A 19665-nucleotide genomic window follows, 5' to 3' on the forward strand; every position below is an offset into this window, starting at 1 on the left:
CATTTATGTTTCATCAGACCAGAGGACATTTCTCCAAAAAGTACGATCTTTGTCCCCATGTGCAATTGTAAACCGTAGTCTGGCTTTTTTATGGCGGTTTTGGAGCAGTGGCATCTTCCTTGCTGAGCTGCCTTTCAGGTTATGTCGATATAGGACTCGTTTTACTGTGGATATAGATACTTTTGTACCTGTTTCCTCCAGCATCTGCACAAGGTCCTTTGCTGTTGTTCTGGGATTGATTTGCACTTTTCGCACCAAAGTACGTTCATCTCTAGGAGACAGAACGCGTCTTCTTCCTGAGCGGTATGATGGCTGTGTGGTCCCATGGTGTTTATACTTGCGTACTATTGTTTGTACAGATGAATGTGGTACCTTCAGGTGTTTGGAAATTGCTCCCAAGGATGAACCAGACTTGTGGAGGTCTACAATTTTTTTCTAAGGTCTTGGCTGATTTATTTAGATTTTCCCATGATGTCAAGCAAAGAGGCAATGAGTTTGAACGTAGACCTTGAAATACATCCATAGGTACACCTCCAATTGACTCAAATGATATCAATTAGCCTATCAGAAGCTTCTGAAGCCATGACATAATTTTCTGGAATTTTCCAAGCTGTTTAAAGGCACAGTCAACTTAGTGTATGTAAAATTCTAACCCACTGGAATTGTGATACAGTGAATTATAAGTGAAATAATCTGTCTGTAAAAAAATAAAAAATTGCTTGTGTCATGCACAAAGTAGATGTCCTAACGAACTTCTCAAAACTATAGTTTGTTAACAAGAAATGTGTGGAGTGGTTGAAAACGTGTTTTAATGACTCCAAGCGTATGTAAATACATACAACTCCAAGTGTATGTAAACTTTCGACTACAACCGTATGTCACTGACAAGGACCCCCACATTTTTCACCCATCACTACATGCAATACTTCATATTCTATCCATTTTCTAAGAATTCAAGCAAAATGTTCCTATCACCTGAACTTGAGATTCACTTTCATAGCTGGCCTCAATCTAGATATATTGTTCCTACGACATGTCAGGTACCTGGCCCAGTATTTGCGGAACTTCTCGTCCCTGAAACCATAGATCATGGGGCTGAGGAATCGTGGGATGATGTAGACCATCAGGAAAAAGATGTAACGGATCTCCAGGACAAACTGTGGGAAGAGAGTGATGAGGGCTGCTTGCAGAGAGGGGACTACAAAGGCCAGCAGGCACAGCAGCAGCTGCACCCCGTGGAGTAGCACTGTATTCCTTGCCCTCTTTATGGACACCAGGTCCGTGGAGGCAGCATGTGCCGTTAGCATGATCTTACAATAAGTGTAGAGCAGCGTGAGCGCCACAAAGGAGAAATAGATGCTGTCAAACACAGCGTTCTTGTAGTAGATGGAGCGGTCCCGGAAGACGAGGGAGTGATCGCAGAAGATGGAGGTGCGAAAGAAGCCCAGGGGCTCCTTGATGAGTGCGATCATGAGGTCAGTGAGAGGCACGGCCACCGTTAAGAACAGGATGACCACAATGAGGGCAATGGTGCGTGACACCGTGCATGTGTGCCCGTAGTGTAAGGGGAAACAGATAGACAGGTAGCGCTCCACGGCCATACCGGCTAATATGAGAGGGGTGGAGCGTGTGGTCAAAACGGCAGTCATCACCAGCAGGCAGCACACGGAAGCATGGATCTTGAAGAAAATGTAGCTGACTACGTACAGTGCCGTGACCAGGGTGAGCTGCAGGGCGTCATTTATGACCATATAGATGAACATGATGTAGCGCGGGTCCTCATAGAAAAAGTTATGCTTGAGGAAGGTGTGGACCATGCTTCCGTTGATGAAGCTTAGGGCCAGCCACACCAGCATGGCCACAATGTTCTTGGTCAAGGCGGTGCTAAAGCTGTCTTTAGGGTAGCCACCACCTCCAACTGACATCTGGGATGTGAAGTTCATGTCCAACAGGCTGGCTGTAGAGTTCATTTCCTTAATGGAGAAATTGGAGCACATTTCAAACAAATTGCAGTCAACATTTTTGGTTGTCATTGTAAATAAGTGAACTTGTTCTCATCTGGTAAAAGTAATTAAAAAAAAAAAATTACACAAGAAGAAGCCTTGATTTTTAGCAGTCCTTTGTTAAATGTGAGGCCACAGCTAACCAAAAAAGCAATACAACTAGGAAGATTCTGTAAACTGTCTTAAACTGATTCAGTGTCTTCTTGATTCTTGAAAATGTTAGATGAGCATCAGATCTGGAAATAATTGCCACACCAACAATGCCATGTTAAGTAAAAGTAGCTATTCTACAACAAACATCAAATCCGTACAATGTTATGCTAATCCACATACTCACCATTTAATGTTCTTAAATTGCATTAATTTTGTAAAAACGCTGATATATAGCAACTACATAGTAAATAATGTGTCAACTATTACATCATGATAATTAAAAAACTGAACTGAACTGACAAATCCCTATAGTGAGAAAGTACTGCCCTACCGTAGTACTATTCAGAACGTATTGCTCTACTAAAGCAAACATTCACTGGCATTGCAATGAAGCATCAAAGCATCAGCATGTAAAATATTGTGTTCACTTACCTTCTGTGTAACTTACATTTGACCAAACATCCCAGATTCATGTCTGCCTTATAAAGGATTTGGGGTTTCTTTGTTATTTATAAGGATGTTGTGATGTAAGAAGTCATGCATTAATAAGTGTCAGGAGACCATGGATATCCACCGTGTATCAAGCTTCTTTTTTTTACCCCATGCTGCTAAAATGTTCAACGTGGTGATCAAGGGACTTTCAATGACCTTCAGAGAAGAGAGCAGAAAGTATATGTTAAAACTTCTTAAGGATTTGCCCCTTTTTTTCAGTTTTCGCACAAAATGACATACCCAACTCTAACTGCATGTAGCTCAGGACCTGAAACCTATGCATATTCTTGATACCATTTGAAAGGAAACAATTTGAAGTATGTTTAAATGTAAAATGAATGTCGGTGAATATAAAACATTAGATCTGGTAAAAGATATAATACAAAGAAAGAAACATGATTTTTTTTGTATTTCTTTTTGCCCCATCATCTTTGAAATGCAAGAGAAAGGCCATAATGTATTATGCCAGCCCAGTTGCAATTTAGATTTTGTCCACTAGATTGTAGCAGTGTATGTGCAAAGTTTTAGACTGATCCAATGAACAATTGCATTTCTGCTCAAGATTTTGTATCAAGACTGCCCAAACGTGACTAATTGGTTTATTAATACATTTTCAAGATCATAACTGTGCACTCTCCTCAAACAATAGCATGGTATTCTTTCACTGTAATAGCTACTAAATTGGACAGTGCAGTTAGATTAACAAGAATTTAAGCTTTCTGCCAATATCAGATATGTCTACTGTATGTCCTGGGAAATGTTCTTGTTACTTACAACCTCATGCTAACCACATTAGCCTACGTTAGCTCAACCGTCCCGCGGGGGACCCACCCATCCTGCAGAGGTTTTTAAGGCCATGATGTGAAATTGTTCATTAAAGAATCAAAACTAAAAGCACTATTGGTCGAACATCCATCCAAGAAATCCCTAAATAGTAGTACATTATTGGTAACTATATATAATAACATTAATGAATACTGGGAAGCCATTATAAATGCTAATTCGTGTTCACAAATTCTTATGAACGCATAATAAATTATTATAAATGTTATACAAGTTTATGAATTGTAATGTTATAATGCTTATATATGTTTACAAATAATTAAATAATAATGTGTAGTAGTATGAACACTATTTATAAATAGTTTATGCTATTATAAAGTGTAACTCTTTGTAGTGCTGTTAATTCACAAGAATAAATAATAAAGTTTTGCAATTCAGTTGACAATTGTCAGGTTGAAGATAATGTGCGTCATTTTTGTAGCACGAAAGAGCACAGATCTGAAAATAAATTAAAATAAAACTCATTGCAATTACATTTTAAACTTTTCTTCAAAGATATGCGTTATAAGGGGAATATTATTTCACCCTGCATGATGCATGAGGCAGCTGATGCATGCGATCAGTCCAGAGTTGAAGTATTTGAAACTCACATAGGATAATGAACCTTCCCATCTATTTGAAATATTATGGTTCATTTGCACACTACTCACTGCCATTTGCTCATGCAAAATATCCCTCTATGTATTTTATCCTCCCTATTGATCAGGAATGTCATAACTGTCACGTTCTGACCATAGTTCTTTTGTATTTTCTTTGCTTTAGTGTGGTCAGGGCGTGAGTTGGGTGGGTTATCTTTGTTTTGTGTTTCTGTGTTGGTTTTCTCGTTTGGCCTGATATGGTTTTCAATCAGAGGCAGGTGTTAGTCATTGTCTCTGATTGGGAACCATATTTAGGTAGCCTGTTTTCTGTTGGGTTTTGTGGGTGGTTGTTTTCAGTCTTTGTGTGTCTGCACCAGACAGAACTGTTTTCGGTTGTTTCTTTGTTATTTTGTTATTCAGTGTTCTGTTTTGATGATTATTAAACATCATGAACACTTACCACGCTGCACCTTGGTCCTCACCTTCTTCCACCGACGACAGCCGTTACAATAACACAATTTGACATTTCAGTGGACTATTCCTTTAGTCCTCACTAATAGATTAATGAACTAACCCTTTAACCCTCAGTAATGTGGCATTAAAAACTTATTGTCAATAGGGGGGCGCCATTTCGACTTTGTAAAAATTTGTTCCCAAATTAAACTGCCTCGTACTCAATTCTTGCTCGTACAATATGCATATTATTATTACTATTGGATAGAAAACACTCTCTAGTTTCTAAAACCGTTTGAATTATTTCTCTGAGTGAAACAGAAGTCATTCTGCAGCACACTTCCTGTCAAGGAGTGAGATTTCTGAAATCGAGGTCTCTGTTCTAGGGTCAGTTTATAAATTCCCATGTAAGCTATGGGGCTACATGCACTTCATACGCCTTCCTCTAGATGTCAGTAAGCGGTGAGAATTTGAATGGAGTGGATTGCACCATCTGGGGCACTATAAAAGCCCGTGGAACGGAAGGTCCGTTCTTTTCAACGGGGCACCTGGCGCAGGAGGGACATCACAATGGCGTCCTGAAAAGCTTTCGTTTTAGCAGTTCTATATCTCCGGCTCTGATTTAATTAGATTTTTGTCTTAAAAACTTCATAAGGTAGTTAATTTAAACCGACTTATAGCAGTTTATATCAGTTTATTGCGATTTTCTGGAATATCTTTGTCACGCGCTATCACGAGTTGGACACCTCTCCGGCACATAGCTAGCGTTAGCTGCTATTTCTACAGGAGAAGAGGACATCTTTCAACCAAAAGACGATTGTTCTGGAGAAAGGACACCTTGCCCATGATTCTGATGGAAGCTCGTCAAATACTAAGAAGTCTTTATGCTGTTAATTCGTATTTATGTTGACAAATGTTAAACAATAATTCCGCCATGAATTTCGGTGCGGTCTCGCTTTAGCGCACGCTGTATGCGCAGTAACGTTAATTTTAGAAATCGAACACAGCGGTTGCATTAAGAACTAATGTATGTTTCATTTGCTGTCCAACCTGTATTTTTTAGTCAAGTTTATGAATAGTTATCGATTAGATTAGGTGCCTCTCCAAGATGGCGCCGGACAGATTGCTTGAAGTTTGGCCACTACTCACATTGTATAACCACGATTTGTGCCGCTACATATGCACATTTTCGAACAAACCCTATATGCATTGTGTAATATGATGTTACAGGACTGTCATCTGAAGAAGTTTATGAAGGTTAGTCAAAAATTATATATCTTTTGCATGCTTGTTACGATCGCTAACCTTTGCTGCTGGTAAATGGTGTTGTGTTTCTGGCTATTGTGGTAAGCTAATATAATGCTATATTGTGTTTTCGCTGTAAAACACTTAAAAAATCTGAAATATTGGCTGGATTCACAAGATGTTTGTCTTTCATTTGCTGTACGCTGTGTATTTTTCAGAAATGTTTTATGATGAGTATTTAGGTAATTCACGTTGCTCTCTGTAGTTATTCTAGTCGCTTTGGTGAGAGTTGTGATGGTGGCTGCAATGGTAAACTATGATTTATACCTGAAATATGCACATTTTTCTAACAAAACATATGCTATACAATAAATATGTTATCAGACTGTCATCTGATGAAGTTGTTTCTTGGTTAGTGGCTATTTATATCTTTATTTGGTCGAATTTGTGATAGCTACTGATGCAGTAAAAAAATGGTGGAGTAAAAAAAGTGGTGTCTTTTGCTAACGTGGTTAGCTAATAGATTTACATATTGTGTCTTCCCTGTAAAACATTTAAAAAATCAGAAATGATGGCTGGATTCACAAGATGTGTATCTTTCATCTGGTGTCTTGGACTTGTGATTTAATGATATTTAGATGCTAGTATTTACTTGTGACGCTATGCTAGGCTATGCTAGTCAGCTTTTTTACTGATGGGGGTGCTCCCGGATCCGGGATTGGGAGGAATTAGAGGTTAAACAACAGCATTACTGCTCTGTCTACAGGTTTAGTCAGTTTAACTGCAAATATATAGCCTGGTCCCAGATCTGTTTGTGCTTTTGCCTACTCCATTGTCATTGTCAAGCTAAACAGTGTTTGGCATGACAATTCTATAAGGAATTGGCAAGAGAAACACACTGGAACACACTGGCACCCAGGCTAGCAAATATATAGTTAAACTTGACTTTTGTAATGAAAGTACTGTACATATAAATCATATAATGTAAAGGGTTTGCCCAGAATGTTACTGTAACTTACATGGGATTGGTAAAATTTATATTACAGGGCCTCCTGAGTGGCGCAGTGGTCTAAGGCACTGCATTGCAGTGCTAGCTGTGCCACTAGAGATCCTGTCGCAGCCGGCCGTGACCGGGAGACACATGGGGTGGCGCACAATTGGCACAGCATCGTCCGGGTTAGGGGAGGGTTTGGCCGGCAGGGATGTTCTTTTCCAATCAAGCACTAGCAACTCCTGTGGCGGGCCGGGCACAATGCGCAATGCACTCTGACACGGTCGCCAGGTGTACAGTGTTTCCTCTGACACATTGGTGCGGCCGGCTTCTGGGTTAAGCGAGCAATGTGTCAAGAAGCAGTGGATTGTGTTTCGGAGGACGCATGGCTCTTGACCTTCGCTTCTCCTGTGTCTGTACGGGAGTTGCAGTGATGGTACACGACTGTAAACTACCAATTGGATACCACGAAATTTGGAAGAAAAATTTACAATTGATATTACAGCGTGTCAATTAATATTTGCCGTTATATCACTTGCTTTTCTAGAGGCCTTAAAACCTCTTGAAGCTAGGGGGCACTATTTTTATGTTTGGAAAAATATCATTCCCAAAGTAAACGGCCTATTTCTCAGGCCCATATGCTAGAATATGCATATAATTGACAGATTAGGATAGAAAACACTCTAAAGTTTCCAAAATATTGTCTGTGAGTATAACAGAACTGATTTTGCAGGCGAAAACCTGAGGAAATTCAACCAAGAAATGCCTCTTGTTTTGAAAAATCCCTGTTTCAATTGCCTGCCTTTCCTCCATTTAAAGGGATATCAACCAGATTCCTTTTCCTGTGGCTTCCACAGAGTGTGAACAGTCTTTAGACATAGTTTTAAGCTTTTATTCTGAAAAATGAGCGAGATTTATCCAAACGCGTCAGTGGATAGCCAGATGTCCTTCGATTAGTTCATGCACGCGAAAGTTGTAGCTCGACATTTTCTTTATCTATTGTATTGAATAGTTTACCATCCGGTTGAAATATTATCAATTATTTATGTTAAAAACAACCTGAGGATTGATTATAAAAAACTTTGACATGTTTCTACGAACTTTACGGATACTATTTGAAATTTTCGTCTGCCCTTCATGACCGCTCGAGCCTGTGTATTTCTGAACATAATGCGCCAACCAAATGGAGGTTTTTGGTTATAAAAATAATCGTTATCGAACAAAAATAACATTTATTGTGTAACTGGGAGTCTCGAGAGTGCAAACATCCGAAGATCATCAAAGGTAAGCGATTAATTTTATTGCTTTCTGACTTTCGTGACCAATCTACATTGCTGCTAGCTGTATGTAATGTTTTGTCTAGTGATCGATAAACTCACACAAACGCTTGGATTGCTTTCACTGTAAAGCATATTTTCAAAATCTGACACGACAGGTGGATTAAAAACAAGCTAAGCTGTGTTTTGCTATATTGCACTTGTGATTTCATGAAATGAAATATTTTTTGTAATTTTATTTGAATTTGGCGCTCTGCAATTCAGTGGATGTTTACGAAAATGATCCCGCTAAAGGGATCTGTGCGCCAAGAGCTGAAATCCGTAAAGGGGAGAACAGTGCCACTGTTTGCCCCAGCGCCTTTGTTATTGTTTTTGTCTGCTGTTCTATTGCAATGACGTCTGAGGGAAAAAAAACTGTGTTCGTATTTGGAAGAAACTTCTTTGTTGTTATAATATCGCAAATGGACTTGGCAGTTTCACTAGTCTTGCGTTGCCATACCTCCAAAATCACATCGTTGTCATGCCTCCCTTGGAGATCTGGAGAATGTTGTATTGGAAAAACGGTTGAAATTTGGATTGGATGTTACATTTCACGAACCCTCCCCCCACACACCTGTGCGACACTGTTTTGCGTCCGGGTAGTTGTTGCCTATGCTAGTTTCAAGTGCTGGTTTTCAAGTTATCATGTGTGGCCAACAGTCTGCGATTCATATTTACTGAAATTGAAAGTGGATTACGCTGGTAAGTCAAACGTCACAACACGTTCTAAACTGCTTTGGTGACTAACATACTTTTTTTCTTGTCTCCATTCATCCACATGTATGCTGGCTGTGCTATGCTACCACCAAAAATAGTCAAGATTGCCCATTATTTTGTTTTTGTAAGGACCCCAAAAAAATGGAGGCAGTGGGAGAACCTATTCAAATAAGTAATTTTTTTTTTTTTTTAAACACAATTGTTAAAAAACGTTTTTCTATGTAATAAAAACATTTCATTAGCTAGCTAGCTAGCTGGGCACAGTAGTCAACTGAGCTGCTAGCTATCTAGCTAACTTTACACACTGTTTAGCTAAGTGAAGTAAATGTAATCAGCTAGCTAACTTGCTATTAGCTAGCTACTGTACCTTGATGCAATCATTGTAAATAAAAAATGTTTTAAACAAAATTAAAAACACAGTCTGCAAATGAATTTGTAGATAACAGTCATAGAAGAGGGTGAAATTGCGGCTCCAGCTATCAGTAAAGGGAGAGTGTAGTGCATAGGGCAGATAATATTGTGGGAGGACATTTTGAAAACTTTGAGGATAGAGACATAATAGCAACATAATATTCACTGCTGTCTAATTTGATTACAATGAGGCCTGTTTCTTTGTGATATTATCTGTCCTCAGATACAGAATCTATGAAAGCTTGTTTTCAGATGAAGAGAGAGGTCCAAATTAATGTCCCAAGAGACTAAGGGTATACAGGTTCCCCTTAGGATTTTTTAACAAGGTGATGCTGCGTGTACGACCAGGGGAGAGTCCTGGAATGGGGCAGGGCCACCCTTTGGCCACCCTTTGGAGATTTTAGCATTTTTGAACACCTGTGAATGCCATTTCCTGCAAACTAGAGCACAAAATTGCCTTATATGATAACAAATAAATATATAAACTCAGCAAAAAAAGAAACATCCTCTCACTGTAAACTGCATTTATTTTCAGCAAACTTAACATGTGTAAATATTTGTATGAACATAACAAGATTCAACAACTGAGACATAAACTGTTCCACTGTCACGTTCCTGACCTGTTTTCTTTTGTCTTGTATTTATTTAGTTGGTCAGGGCGTGAGTTGGGTGGGTTTGTCTATGTGTGATTTTCTATGTTGGGATTTTGTGTTCGGCCTGGTATGATTCTCAATCAGAGGCAGCTGTCAATCGTTGTCCCTGATTGAGAATCATATTAAGGCAGCCGGGGTTTCACGTGTGTTTTGTGGGTGTTTGTTTCCGTGTTTGTATTCGTGCCACACGGGACTGTTGTCGGTTGTATTAATTTTGTTATTTTGTTTCATGTTAGTGTTCAGTTTCGAGTTAATAAATTATCATGAGCACTACCCACTCTGCGTGTTGGTCCGATCCATGCTCCTCCTCGTCTGAGGAGGAGAACGACTATGACGACCGTTACAGAAACACCCACCACCAAAGGACCAAGCGGAGTGTAAAAGGGCAGCGACAGCAGCAGCAGCAGCAGCAGCGCAAAAAGGAGAATTGGACATGAGGGGACGTTTTGGACGGCAAGGGTTGCTACACATGGGAGGAGATCCTGGCTGGAAAGGATCGCCTCCCATGGGAACAGCTGGAGGCAGCTCGGAGAGCAGAGGCAATCGGAGAGAGGAACCGGCGGTATGAAGGTACGCGGCTAGCACGGAAGCCCGAGAGTCAGACCCAAAAATGTCTTGGGGGGGGGGCACACGCGGAGTGTGGCAAAGCCGGGTAGGATACCTGAGCCAACTCCCCGTGCTTACCGTGGAGTGAGAGGGCGTCGTACTGGTCAGACACCGTGTTATGCGGTAAAGCGCACGGTGTCCCCAGTACGCGTGCTTAGTCCAGTGCGGGCTATTCCACCTTGCCGCACTGGCCGGGCTAGGTTGGGCATCGAGCCGGGTGTCATGAAGCCGGCCCAACGCATCTGGCCTCCAGTGCGTCTCATCGGGCCGGCGTACATGGCACCAGCCTTACAAATGGTGTCCCCGGTTCGCCAGCATAGCCCAGTGCGGGTTTTTCCACCTCGCCGCACTGGCAGGGCTACGGGGACCATTCAACCTGGTAAGGTTGGGCAGGCTCGGTGCTCAAGAGCGCGTGTCCTCCTTCACGGTCCGGTTTTCCGGTGCCACCTCCACGTACCAGTCCTCCGGTGGCAGCCCCCCCGCACCAGGCTGTCTCTCCGTCTTCTCTCTCCAGTTGCTCCCACCTGTCCAGCGCGGTCAGAGCCTTCCTCCCCTCCAGCGCAGCCAGTGTCTGAGCTGCCTGCCTGCCCAGCGCTGTCTGAACTGTCTGCCTGCCCAGCGCTGTCTGAACTGTCTGCCTGCACAGCGCTGTCTGAGCTGCCTGCCTGCCCAGCGCTGTCTGAGCTGCCTGCCTGCCCAGCGCTGTCCATCTGTCCCGAGCCGTCAGAGCTGCCCGTCTGTACTGAGTCTTCAAAGCCGCCCGTCTGTACTGAGCCTTCAAAGCCGCCCGTCTGTACTGAGCCTTCAAAGCCGCCCGTCTGTCCTGAGCCTTCAGAGCCGTCTGCCAGACAGGAGCCGCTAGAGCCTTCCGCCAGACAGGAGCCGCTAGAGCCTTCCGCCAGACAGGAGCCGCTAGAGCTTTCCGCCAGACAGGAGCAGCCAGAGCCTTCCGCCAGACAGGAGCCGCTAGAGCCTTCCGCCAGACAGGAGCAGCCAGAGCCTTCCGCCAGACAGGATCCGCCAGAGCCGTCCAGCCAGGACCAGCCAGAGCCGTCCAGCCAGGACCAGCCAGAGCCGTCCAGCCAGGACCAGCCAGAGCCGTCCAGCCGGGACCAGCCAGAGCCGTCCAGCCGGGACCAGCCAGGGCCGCCAGCCAGGGGGACCAGCCAGGGCCGCCAGCCAGCCGGGATCCGCCAGGGCCGCCAGCCAGCCGGGATCCGCCAGGGCCGCCAGCCAGCCGGGATCAGCCAGGGCCAGCCAGCCAGGAGCTGCCAGAGCCAGCCAGCCAGGATCCGCCAGAGCCAGCCAGCCAGGATCCGCCAGAGCCAGCCAGCCAGGATCCGCCAGCCAGCCAGGATTCGCCAGAGCCAGCCAGCCAGGATCCGCCAGAGCCAGCCAGCCAGGATCTGCCAGAGCCAGCCAGCCAGGATCCGCCCCTCAGTCCGGTGCTGCCCCTCAGTCCGGTGCTGCCTCTCAATCCGGAGCTGCCCCTTAATCCAATGGAGTTTATATGGAGGGTGGCCATTGGGAAGAGGCCACGGAAGCGGGGTTTGACTATGGTGGGGTGGGGACCACGACCAGCGCCAGAGCCGCCACCGTGGACAGACGCCCACCCAGACCCTCCCCTAGAGTTTATGCTGGTGCGCCCGGAGTTCGCACCTTAAGGGGCGGGTTATGTCACGTTCCTGACCTGTTTTCTTTTGTCTTGTATTTATTTAGTTGGTCAGGGCGTGAGTTGGGTGGGTTTGTCTATGTGTGATTTTCTATGTTGGGATTTTGTGTTCGGCCTGGTATGATTCTCAATCAGAGGCAGCTGTCAATCGTTGTCCCTGATTGAGAATCATACTAAGGCAGCCGGGGTTTCACGTGTGTTTTGTGGGTGTTTGTTTCCGTGTTTGTATTCGTGCCACACGGGACTGTTGTCGGTTGTATTCATTTTGTTATTTTGTTTCATGTTAGTGTTCAGTTTCGAGTTAATAAATTATCATGAGCACTACCCACTCTGCGTGTTGGTCCGATCCATGCTCCTCCTCGTCTGAGGAGGAGAACGACTATGACGACCGTTACATCCACAGACATGTGACTAACAGAAATGGAATAATGTGTCCCTGAACAAAGGGGGGTCAAAATCAAAAGTAACAGTCAGTATCTGGTGTGGCCACCAGCTGAATTAAGTACTGCAGTGCATCTCCTCCTCATGGACTGCACCAGATTTGCCAGTTCTTGCTGTGAGATGTTACCCCCCTCTTCCACCAAGGCACCTGCAAGTTCCCGGACATTTCTGGGGGGAATGGCCCTAGCTCTCACCCCCCGATCCAACAGGTTCCAGACGTGTTCAATGGGATTGAGATCTGGACTCTTCGCTGGCCATGGCAGAACACTGACATTCCTGTCTTGCAGGAAATCACACACAGAACGAGCAGTATGGCTGGTGGCATTGTCATGCTGGATGGTCATGTCAGGATGAGCCTGCAGAAAGGGTAGCACATGAGGGAGGAGGATGTCTTCCCTGTAACTCAAAGCATTAGCAGTGACAACAAGCTCAGTTTCATGATGCTGTGACACACCGCCCCAGAACATGACGGACCCTCCACCTCCAAATCGATCCCGCTCCACCAGTGTACAGGACTCAGTGTAATGCTCATTCCTTCTACGATAAACGCGAATCTGACCATCACCCCTGGTGAGACAAAACCACAACTCGTCAGTGAAGAGCACTTTTTGCCAGTCCTGTCTGGTCCAGCAACGGTGGGTTCGTGCCCATAGGCGACTTTGTTGCCGGTGATGTCTGGTGAGGACCTGCCTTACAACAGGCCTACAAGCCCTCAGTCCAGCCTCTCTCGGCCTATTGCGGACAGTCTGAGCACTGATGGAGGGATTGTGCATTCCTGGTGTAACTCAGGCAGTTGTTGTTGCCATCCTGTACCTGTCCCGCAGGTGTGATGTTCAGATGTACCAATCCTGTGCAGGTGTTGTTTCACATGGTCTGACACTGTGAGGATGATCAGCTGTCCATCCTGTCTCCCTGTAGCACTGTCTTAGGCATCTGACAGTACAGACATCGCAATTTATTGCCCTGGCCACATCTGCAGTCCTCATGCCTAAGTCACATTCCCACAGATTTATTTGATTTAACCTTTATTTATCTAGGCAAGTCAGTTAAGAACTAATTCTTATTTTCAATGACAGCCTAGGAACAGTGGGTTAACTGCTTTGTTCAGGGGCAGAACAACATATCTTTACCTTGTCAGCTCGGGGATTCAATCTTGCAACCTTTCGGTTACTAGTTCAATGCTCCAACCACTAGGCTACCTGCCACCCAGGGTCCCTTTCAGCAGGGTCCCTGGGCATCTTTCTTTTGGTGTTTTTCAGAGTCAGTAGAAAGGCCTCTTTAGTGTCCTACGTTTTCATAACTTAATTGCCTACCGTCTGTATGCTGTTAGTGTCTTAACGACCATTCCACAGGTGCATGTTCATTGATTGTTTATGGGTGGGAAACAATGTTTAAACCCTTTACAATGAAGATCTGTGAAGTTATTTGGATTATTTTATCTTTGAAAGACAGAGTCCTGAAAAAGGGTTGTTTCTTTTTTTGCTGAGTTTATATACAGTATATACATTTATTTAAAAAATAAATGTACATGTTTTTTTTACATAGCGGTGCAGCCAGTCCACAAGGTGGCGCAGCACCTCTCTTACATTCTTTGGGGAGAAAGTGAAGAGCAGAGACCTGCTGGGGCAGGTAGCCTAGAGCGTTGGACTAGTAACGAAAAGGTTGCAAGATCAAATCCCTGAGCTGACATGGTAAAAATCTGTAATTCTGCCTCTGAATAAGGCAGTTAACCCACTGTTCCTAGGCCATCATTGAAAATAAGAGTTTGTTCTTAACTGACTTGCCTAGTTAAATAAAAGTAAAATAAAAAAGAACCCAGTTATATCTTATATGTCATGGGTTATACTATATGTGTAGGGCTACCTATGTTAGAAAATGTGTAAATACAGTTCAACATCACACACAATGTATAAACTTATTACAATTTGATCAGGCCAACACTGCTGGAGGTCTCCTGGGTGTGCAGGGTTCTGTTTAAGCCCAGCATTAACACTGCTGATTCAACTGATCAAATATAATGAGTTGATAATCAAGTGTGCTATTCCTGGGCTAGAATAGAAGTCTGTTCTCCGAGTAGATCAAGAATCAGTGAAGCAAGGTTGGCCACCACTGGTATGATTTTTTTTTGTTCAATTATTACTAATGTTTTAGTAATAATAGCCTACTTGTAACTACTCAATTATCTATTGTTGTTTAGACTAAGATGTCTACTCTTTACATATGAGTTAGGTTATTTGTACATTTTGAAGTTATGAAGTGTTGATTCTTTAAAGTGAAGTGTTTGATTGTTAAACCATTATTCAAAATGAACTGTGTCAAAGTTGATTAATCACATATCACAAAGTGTCACATCTACTCCCGCTCCTCCCCTCCGGAGTTCGAGGCAGGACCACTGGTCCTGATCAATCATTACACGCACCTGCGCTTCATCATTAGGCACGGCTGGACTCCATTACCTCACTCATTACCTCCCCTTAATGTGGTACTCCCTTAGGTTCTTTCCCCAGACAGTATTGTTTCTGTTGTTCATATCTAGACACTTCTCTTATGTTGTATCGGTCCATGTTACTTGTTATATTAAACTTACCACCTGCTTCTTATCTCCCAGTGTCTACGTTACACAATCTATCTGTAATGTGTCTGTGTTTCAATGTTGTATTCTTAAATTAACATTTCCTTTTTGTCTAGTCGCAGGATCTCCAATCTATTTTTATTTGATTGGCACTCTCTCTCTCTCTCACTATAAAACCTATAATACAGTATGTGGAAAGTATGTGGACACCTGCTCATCAAACATCTCATTCCAAATTCATGGGTATTAATATGGAGTTGGTCCCCCATTTGCTGCTATAACGGCCTCCACTTTTCTGGGAAGGCTTTCCACTAGATGTTGGAACATTGCTGCGGGGACTTGCTTCCATTCAGCCGCAAGAGCATTGGTGAGGTCGGGCATTGATGTTGGGCAATTAGGCCTGGCTCGGAGTTCGAATTCATTTAAAAAATATTTTTTATATATGTTTTTACCTTTATTTAACTAGGCAAGTCAGTTAAGAACAAATTCTTATTTTCAGTGATGGCCTTTCAAAGGTGTTCGATGGGGTTGAGGTCAGGGCTCTGTGCAGGCCAGTCAAGTTCTTCCACAACAATCTTTGCAAACCATTTCTGTATGGACCTCGCTTTGTGCATGGGAGCATTGTCATGCTGAAACAGGAAAGGACCTTTGTTGCCACAAAGTTAGAAGCACAGAATTGTCTAGAATGTCATTGTATGCTGTAGAGTTAAGATGTCCCTTCACTAGAACTAAGTGGTCTAGCCCGAATCACAAAAAGCAGCCCAGACCATTATTCCTCCTCCACCAAACTTTACAGTTGGCACTATGCATTCGGGCAGGTAGTGTTTTCCTGGTATCCGCCAAACCCAGATTGGTCTGTCGGACTGCCAGTTGGTGAAGCGTGATTCATCACTCCAGAGAACACATTTCAACTGCTCCAGAGTCCAATTGCTGCGAGCTTTACACCACTCCAGCCGACGCTTGGCATTGCACATGGTGATCTTAGACTTGTGTGTGGCTGCTCGGCCATGGAAACCCATTTCATGAAGCTCCAGACAAACATTTATTGTGCTGAAGTTGCTTCCAGAGGTAGTTTGGAACTCGGTAGTGAGTGTTGCAACTGAGGACAGACAATTTTTACATGCTACGCGCTTCAACACACGGCGGTCCCGTTCTGTGAGCTTGTGTGGCCTACCACTTCCCAGCTGAGCAGTTGTTGCTCCTAAACTTTTCCACTTCACCATAACAGCACTTACAGTTGACCGCCCTAGCAGGGTAGATATTTGACGAACTGACTTGTTGGAAAGGTGGCATCCAATGATGGTGTCATGTTGACAGTCCCTGAGCTCTTCAGTAAAGCCATTCTACTACCAATGTTTGTCTATGGAGATTGCATGGCTGTGCGCTCTATTATATACACCTGTCAGCAACGGGTGTGGCCGAAATGGCCGAATCCACTAATTTGAAGGGGTGTCCACATACGTTTGCAAATATAGTGTATGTGAATCCATTTTGCGGCTTATCATATGGCATGCATTGCCAGTGCAGCCGTAGGCCTACAGTATGATGGAATTCCTGGCTTTATGGGCATCTGTCAGCTGAATGAGAGAATAGCTAAATTCATACATTGTTTACATGTTGAGCTATACACATGACATAGACTGACCAGGTGAATCCAGGTGAAGGCTATGATCGCTTATTGATGTCACTTGTGTAATCCACTTCAATCAGTGTAGATGAAGGGGAGGAGACAGGTTAAATAATTGTTTTTAAGCCTTGAGACATGGATTGTGTGTTAAACTGTTTTATTTGTTACATGCGCTGAATACAACAGGTGGCGTCACGTCTACTCCTGCTCCTCCCCTCCAGGGTTTGACATCCCGGTTTACTATCTACCGGCCCTTGCTACCCATCATTACGCACACTTGCGCCTCATCATCAGGCACACCTGGACACTATCACCTTCCTGATTACTCCCCATATATATAGCACTCAGTTGTTATTTCCCCTCAGGTGTTATTGACTCTGTTGCCATGTCCCGACACGACTCCTGTTTTTGTATTGTTTATTGTTTATTAAACTCTCCAACTGCACCTGCTTCCTGACTTCCAGCATCTACATTATATTAGAGCTTACTGTGAAATGTGTACTTACGAGCAATTAACATTTTAGGATAGGGGGCAGCATTTTCACTTTTGGATGAATTGGTGCCCAAATTGAACGGCCTCCTACTCTGTCCCAGACAATGCAGAGTTTTTAAAAAGTAAGAAATTTGCTAAATAAATTAAATAAAAAATAATAACACAATAAAATAACATTATACAAGGGGTACCGGTACCAGGTACGGGGTAGTCAAGGTAAAATATTGAAATGTGTGTGTCCGTGTGCCCGTGTGTTGGAGTGTCAGTATAGTATGTGTGAGTGTGTGGTTAGAGTCCAGTACATCGAGCCTGTGCAAGAGAGTCAGTGCAAAGAATATGAATAAATAAGAAAAAAATAAGGCGGTCAATGCAAATAGTCTGGGTAACCATTTGATTAACTGTTCAGCAATCTTGTGGCTTGGGTGTAGAAGCTGTTAAGGAGCCTTTTGGTCTCCTACTTGGCGTTCTGGTACAACTTGCCATGCGGTAGCAGAGAGAACAGTCTATGACTTGGGTGAATGGAGTCTTTACATTTTTTTAGGGCCTTCCTCTGACACTGCCTGGTATAGAGGTTCTGGATGGCAGGGAGTTCGGCCCCAGTGATGTACTGGGCCATATGTACTACCCTTTCTAGCGCCTTACGGTCGGATGCCGAGCAGTTGCCATACCAAGCGGTGATGCAGCCAGTCAGGATGCTCTCGATGGTGCAACTGTAAAACCTTTTGAGGATCTGAGGTCCCATGCCAAATCTTTTCAGCCTCCTGAGGGGGAGAAGGCATTTTTGTGCCCTCCTCACGACTGTGTTGGTGTGTTTGGACCATTATATGTCCCTAGTGATTTGGACACCAAGGAACTTGAAGTTCTCAACCAGCTCCACTACAGCCACATCAATGTGAATGGAGATGTTTTCGGCCTTCCTTTTCCTGTAGTCCACGATCAGCTCCTTTGTCTTGCTCATGTTGAGGGAGAGGTTGTTGCCCTGACACCACAATGACAGGTCTCTGACCTCCTCCCTATAGGCTGTCAAATCAAATCAAATGTATTTATATAGCCCTTCTTACATCAGCTGATATCTCAAAGTGCTGTACAGAAACCCAGCATAAAACCCCAAACAGCAAGCAATGCAGGTGTAGAAGCACGGTGGCTAGGAAAAACTCCCTAGAAAGGCCAAAACCTAGGAAGAAGGAGAGAGGAACCAGGCTACGAGGGGTGGCCAGTCCTCTTCTGGCTGTGCCGGGTGGAGATTATAACAGAACATGGCCAAGATGTTCAAATGTTCATAAATGACCAGCATGGTCAAATAATAATAATCACAGTAGTTGTCGTCATTGGTGATCAGGCCTATCACCGCTGTGTCGTCGGCAAACTTAATGATGGTGTTGGAGTCATGCATGGCCATGCAGTCGTGGGTGAACAGGGAGGGGAATAAGCACGCAACCCTGAGGGGACCCCGTGTTGAGGGTCAGCGTGGCGGATGTGTTGTTGTCTTAGCACCTGGGGGCAGCCTGTCAGGAAGTCGAGGATCCAGTAGCAGAGGGAGGTGTTCAGTCCCAGGGTCCTAAGCTTAGTGATGAGCTTGCAGGGCACTATGGTGTTGAACGGTGAGCTGTAGTCAATGAACAGCATTCTCACATATGTGTTCCTTTCACCCAGGTGGGAAAGGTCAGTGTGGAGTGCAGTAGAGATTGCATCGTCTGTGGATCTGTTAGGGTGTCATGCGAATTGGAGTTGGTCCAGGGTTTCTGGGATGAAGATGCTGACATGAGACATGAACAACCTTTCAAAGAATGTCATGGCTACAGATGTGAGTGCTATGGGTGGGTAGTCATTCAGAACACCTGGTACTCTCATGCATGTTTCAGTGTTGCTTGCCTCAAAACGAGCATAGAAGGAATTTAACTCGTCTGGTGGGCTCGTGTAACTGGGCAACTCGCGGCTGGGATTCTCTTTGTAATCTGTGATACTGTAGTTTGCAAGCCCTGCCACATCCGACGAGCGTCAGATCTGGTGTAGTAGGATTCGATCTTAGTCCTTCATCGGAGGGCTTAGCGGGATTTCTTACAAGTTTCCGGAGCTCTAGCCTTTAGCTAAGTGAGGATGTTGCCTGTAATCCATGGCTTCTGGTTAGGATATGTACAGTTGAAGTCGGAAGTTTACATACACCTTAGCCAAATACATTTAAACTCAGTTTTTCACAACTCTTGATATTTTATCCAAGTAAAAATTCCCTGTCTTAGGTCAGTTAGGATCACCACTTTATTTTAAGAAAGTTAAATGTCAGAATAATAGCAGAGAGAATGATTTATTTCAGCTTTTATTTATTTCATCACATTCCCAGTGGGTCAGAAGTTGACATACACTCAATTAGTATTTGGTAGCATAGTTTAACTTGGGTCAAA

General features: G+C 43.8%; 1 protein-coding gene across 1 annotated transcript; it reads right to left on the reverse strand.

Moving 5' to 3' along the window:
* Window positions 1–971: 971 nt before the first annotated feature.
* LOC120065552 (odorant receptor 131-2-like) lies at window positions 972–1892 on the reverse strand. The gene has a single exon (XM_039016617.1). The coding sequence runs from the start codon at window positions 1854–1856 to the stop codon at window positions 972–974; it is 885 nt and encodes a 294-aa protein (XP_038872545.1). The 5' UTR covers window positions 1857–1892.
* Window positions 1893–19665: the final 17773 nt, after the last annotated feature.

The sequence above is a fragment of the Salvelinus namaycush genome, chromosome 20 (genome assembly GCF_016432855.1).
Source record: "Salvelinus namaycush isolate Seneca chromosome 20, SaNama_1.0, whole genome shotgun sequence".
Classification (NCBI taxonomy): domain Eukaryota; kingdom Metazoa; phylum Chordata; class Actinopteri; order Salmoniformes; family Salmonidae; genus Salvelinus; species Salvelinus namaycush.

Excerpts from the sequence above, each read along its gene's own strand:
- LOC120065552 (XM_039016617.1), bottom strand. The coding sequence starts at position 1,856 with ATGCTGGTGTGGCTGGCCCTAAGCTTCATCAACGGAAGCATGGTCCAC.